Below are 4,923 nucleotides of genomic sequence, written 5' to 3'. Positions count from 1 at the left end.
CCACTCCAGCCCGGCGCCTCTCACCGTGGGCAACTCCAGAGTGGAAGTACGTCCAGCCCCTCTCAAGGAGACTGGTTCCAGAACCAGAGCCATGCGTCGAGGTGAGGCCGACGCATGGAAAACCTTATTCCTGGGGTTCTTACCTGGGAAGCGGTTATGGGTACGGGCGGCTAGCAGAGGCAGAACCGAACCGGGTCACATTAACCGGTTACACAGAGCAACTGGAAGGAGTCATAAGATGCCCCTTCAGTAGGGCCCCACCTTGTCTGAAGCCCAGGGGCCCACGCCCTCCTCAGTCCGGCCCTGATCATCTGCCTCTCACCCCCCCTGTATCCATGCAGCTCTGCAGCTGAGGCCCCCAAGGACCTTCCTGGATAAACAGCACCTCTATTGGATTCTGCCGGGAGGCTGAGCAACGTGGTTTCCTGGCCCTGTGACCTCATGTCTGTTTCGCCCTTTGTTCAGTCTGAATGTTGCCATCTGTCCTAATGTGCCTTTTCCTTTTTATGTCATTCCTTTTAAAATCTTATTCTATTAAAAGTGGAGCGCTCACTTTTAACCCAGAGCAGGAGTTATATTAGTCACCCTAGCTTAATATTTAGGGTCCTCGCCATTCAGACCAACATTACACTTCTTATTTTTAGATTATTATGCAGAGAGAAGCTACATACGCTAGTGCAGGTAGCTACATACGCTAGTGCAGGTAGCTACATNGCTAGTGCAGGTAGCTACATACGCTAGTGCAGGTAGCTACATGCTAGTGCAGGTAGCTACATACGCTAGTGCAGGTAGCTACATGCTTGTGCAGGTAGCTACCTGCACTAGCATGTAGCGGAGTCTCGCTGCTACGCCGTAACAAACTAGACGTTAAAAAAGCTATAAGGCTTTGGACCCCTATGGTTTAACGGGTCGATACTCGCAGATGAAATATCGATATATATCGCCGAACCGATTTATTTATACAGCCCTAGTCTGGAGGACCTTTTATTTTGAAAATCCTTTATGTCTTGGGCACCAACATGAGCAAAATGATGATGATGACGACGACATTCCTCATCTTCATCATCATCAACAGGAAATCCTGCAGGTTTGAAAACTTTTGCTCTTTAGTTAGGAAACCAAGTATTTCAGCCGCCTGAAATAATCTGCTGCCCCTAAATAAAATGGACATGCAGCTGCAGGAGCGTCTCCAGGTTGGACAGGCTGAGAGACGCATCCTGCTGGACATTTTTCGTGTGTTTTGATAAAATATGCACTTAGCCAAACCTCAATGCATCAACATGTGAAACAGTTTTGAACAAAGTCGTTTGTGTAATAATGAAACTTCCTGTAGTTAGTAAAGCAGATCCTCCTCCTCCTCAGGAAAAGCCTTCGTTACCCTGCTGGACTGATTGTTGGTCATGAGGAGGATCAGCGACTTGCAGGAAAACGAATGATTCCATTTGATGGAGGGAACAGATTTGATCAGGCAGCTGAATGTCCTCCGTCTCTCTGTGGCGTCAAACTTCAGGACGCCGTTTTACAAAACCTCATCTTTTCAGGAGGCCTGTGTTGGTGGCCTGCTGTCAGCCAGCTTCATTCATTCATTCATTCACTCATTCATTCATTTATTCATTCATTCATTCACTCATTCCTTCACTCATCCCTTCATTCACTCATTCATTCATTCATTCGTTCGTTCACTCATTCATTCATTCACTCACTCATTCACTCATTCATTCATTCACCCCTTCATCCCTTCATTCATTCACTCATTCATTCATTCACTCATTCCTTCACTCATCCCTTCATCCCTTCACTCATTCACAGAGACAGATTAACCCTTCCTGCTCCGTCGTTTAGCTGCGACCCGTTTCTCTCATCATCAGAACGTAAAGAGACGGCGCCATCTGGACTCCGACCTCTAGATGTCGCTCTTTGCGTTGCTGTTGTTCTCGTCCTCCTGCACCAGAATCGAACCATTGTAAATGCACACCTTGGCCGCGGACGCCACCTCGCTGCAGTCCTCCAGGGCCTTGCTCAGAACCGACACCAGGCGGGTCTCCAGGTCCAGAACCTGCTCCCAGAACTGGTCCAGCTCCAGCTCGAAGGTCTGGGGGAGGGGGGGAGGCGGGTCAGTCTGGGCTCGGCCACAGGAAGCGGGTCGGGCCGGGGCTCGGCTCACCTGGTCCTCCGGGTCGGTGGGGTCGCAGCTGCAGGCCGACAGCAGCCTCACCTGGACCAGGAAGTCCTGGTACACCTGCTGGATGCCGTCGGTCAGCAAGGTGCCGCTGGCGCCGGTCAGAACCGCCTGGTCCAGCTGGTAGAACCGCGCTGTGACCAAGTGCACTTCCTGTTGGACGGAGGGGGTGGAATCAGTCTACAGGAAGTGAGCGACTTCAGGTGAGGGGGCGGGGCTACCTGGATGCTGAGCAGGCGGTTCAGGAAGGTGTCCAGGTGGAAGAAGACCAGGTGAGACGGGAAGGTCCAGCTGGGAGTGGGCGTGGCCTGGAGGACAGGGACAAGCTGGACAATGACCTCACTCTGGTTCCACCTGGACAGGTGGTCCTGCTGCAGCCCGGTACCTGGTTCTGGTTCTGGTTCTGGAGCTCCAGTTGGGTCTGCTGCTCACGGAAGGCGGACTTGAGAGCCTGAAGGGTCTGGATCACCAGCTGGATGTCCTGGAGAACCGGGCCGGGTTCTGACACCAGAACCCCGATCACTTCCTGTCCAGGGAGGAAGCCCCTGCTCTGCAGGTGAGACAGGTGAGACATGCTGACATCTTGATGGAATAAAGCAACAGGTTCTGAACCAGTGGAGACGACGAGCCTCGTCCAGGGTTTCCCCAGAACGCTGCTCAGCGCCGCCGCTCTGCAGGGGACAGACTCCCTTAGTTAGCTTCTAGCTAGCTGCACTATTAGCTTCTAGCTAGCTTCTAGCTAGCTGCACTATTAGCTTCTAGCTAGCTGCACTACTAGCTTCTAGCTAGCTGCACTATTAGCTTCTAGCTAGCTGCACTACTAGCTTCAAGTTAGCTTCTAGCTAGCTTCACTATTAGGTGCCTTTAGCGTACTGGAACAGCGCCACGTCGCCAAACAGAAATAAACTCTTAAATATTTAATTTAAATATTTAATTTGATTAATTAAAGGGAAGCGTTACGTCTCTTATTCTTGTGATATTTAGTAAAGCTTCATGTCAGTTCAGGTCAGCAGGGATTGTACAGCCAGCTAGCAAAACACTGGAATGAAAGAAAAGGAATTGTAGAACGGATTTTGTATCATCATTTCTGTATTGGCATTTTTAATAAAGAATTATTTTTAAATTCGCGGTTTTGCAGGCGTCCTTTATCTTTTTAAGAGTCTGTCGAATGACGCAGATATTGGATCGGTTGCCATGGCACTGATCAATAACCTTCAGGCCGCTGCGTTCAAAGCTTCAGGAAAAAGTAGCGACATCTAGTCCAGAGTTGAGGGATCTAGAATGTGATCCCCGTATAACATTTAGTTCATATGTGAATATGCGGACTCCATTTTGTTTAGTATCCATCCACCAGGAGGTGCCAGGAGGTGCCAGGAGGCGTTAGGAGGCGCCAGGAGGCGTTAGGAGGCGCCAGGAGGCGTTAGGAGGCGCCAGGAGGTGCCAGGAGGCGTTAGGAGGCGCCAGGAGGCGTTAGGAGGTGCCGGGACCTTTCTGCAGCCAGACTTTACCTGATTTTTCTGATCGTTTGTTAACTTTGAAGTGTGGTTTAAGATCCACTGGCTGGTTTGTTCACTAAGGCTTTTTATTAACATTATCTGTGTTTTAGTTGGAGTTTCGTCCATAATGTCCCATTAACACATCGTTTCTTTATATAGTCACATGTTCAAGCTTCCTGTTGACCAAACCCGCTGAGCCACAGACCCACAGCGCCTCCTTCAGACCAGAAGTGGAAGCAGCTGGACCCAGTAGAACCCGGGTTCTTCTCCCGGGCTTCAGTACCAGCTGGATGTAGAGGTTGCAGATCTCCTGCAGCAGAACCACGGTCCTCCTGGGCCGGCAGTAGAACTCGGACTGCGTCCACAGCAGGGCCACCATGTCCATCACTGCTGCCATGTCGTCCTTCAGCTGCCAATCACAGACAGGCTTTCTGTCAGCTGACTGAGGACCAATCAGCTCCCAGCAGGTACCGCTGGTTCTGGTACCTGATGGAAGTCCATCTCCAGAACCTCACTGAGCTTCTGCTGGACCGGGGTCAGGTGCAGCGTGATGTCTTCGGCTTCCTGGACACCTGAGGGGACAGACAGACAGGTAGACAGACAGACAGACAGGTGTCTCTGCAGGTGCCCTGAGGACGCCGCTGTCCACCTTCCTGGACGTGTCTCTGCAGGTCCTGCAGAGCGGCCAGGTAGATGCTGTCTTCCGCCTTCAGGATGGAGCCCACCTGCTGGACTTTGGCGCTCAGCAACTGGACACACAAAGCGCCGCCATCAGAACGCCGCCGTGACATCATCAGATGACATCATCAGGATGACATCATCACCTGGTCCTGGATGAAGAGCAAGTTCTTCAGACGGTTCTTCCAGAAGGAAAACTCCTCTGAAGGGACGGGTTTCTGCCGGTCCAGAACCAGTCCAGACCAGTCCTGCTGGAGAAAGTCCGACACCAGCTCCACCCACTCCACCACCGTCTCCTCACAGGCGTGGAGCAGCCGGGCCACCGTCAGCTTCCTGTGGGGGGGAACACACTGCCTGAGCTCTCGCCTGCCGTCTCACCTGGAATGGCCCTCATTCCCGCCTGGAATCACCTGCATTCACACCTGGAATCACCTGCATTCGCACCTGGAATGGCCCTCATTCGCACCTGGAATCAATCGCCTGCATTCACACCTGGAATCACCTGTATTCGCACCTGGAATCACCTGTATTCGCACCTGGAATCAATCGCCTGCATTCCCGCCTGGAATC

At 51.8% G+C, this 4,923-nt stretch overlaps 1 protein-coding gene across 2 annotated transcripts in view; it reads right to left on the bottom strand.

Moving 5' to 3' along the window:
* LOC103460484 (dynein heavy chain 17, axonemal-like) overlaps window positions 1–4,923 on the bottom strand; it is a 27,276-nt gene that overhangs the window by 8,899 nt on the left and 13,454 nt on the right. For both annotated transcript variants that reach the window (XM_008402671.2, XM_008402673.2), the window contains exons 3-10: window positions 4,500–4,686; window positions 4,325–4,424; window positions 4,162–4,247; window positions 3,959–4,084; window positions 2,565–2,729; window positions 2,401–2,487; window positions 2,165–2,332; window positions 1,976–2,092 (exon numbers count right to left, since the gene is read on the bottom strand). In XM_008402671.2, coding sequence (XP_008400893.1) covers window positions 1,976–2,092; window positions 2,165–2,332; window positions 2,401–2,487; window positions 2,565–2,729; window positions 3,959–4,084; window positions 4,162–4,247; window positions 4,325–4,424; window positions 4,500–4,686 — 1,036 coding nt within the window. The remainder of the gene's footprint in view (window positions 1–1,975; window positions 2,093–2,164; window positions 2,333–2,400; window positions 2,488–2,564; window positions 2,730–3,958; window positions 4,085–4,161; window positions 4,248–4,324; window positions 4,425–4,499; window positions 4,687–4,923) is intronic.

The sequence above is a fragment of the Poecilia reticulata genome, unplaced genomic scaffold, assembly GCF_000633615.1.
Source record: "Poecilia reticulata strain Guanapo unplaced genomic scaffold, Guppy_female_1.0+MT scaffold_249, whole genome shotgun sequence".
NCBI lineage: Eukaryota > Metazoa > Chordata > Actinopteri > Cyprinodontiformes > Poeciliidae > Poecilia > Poecilia reticulata.
The sequence above is the reverse complement of the archived record's forward strand: the minus strand, read 5'-3'. Positions and strand labels throughout refer to the sequence as shown.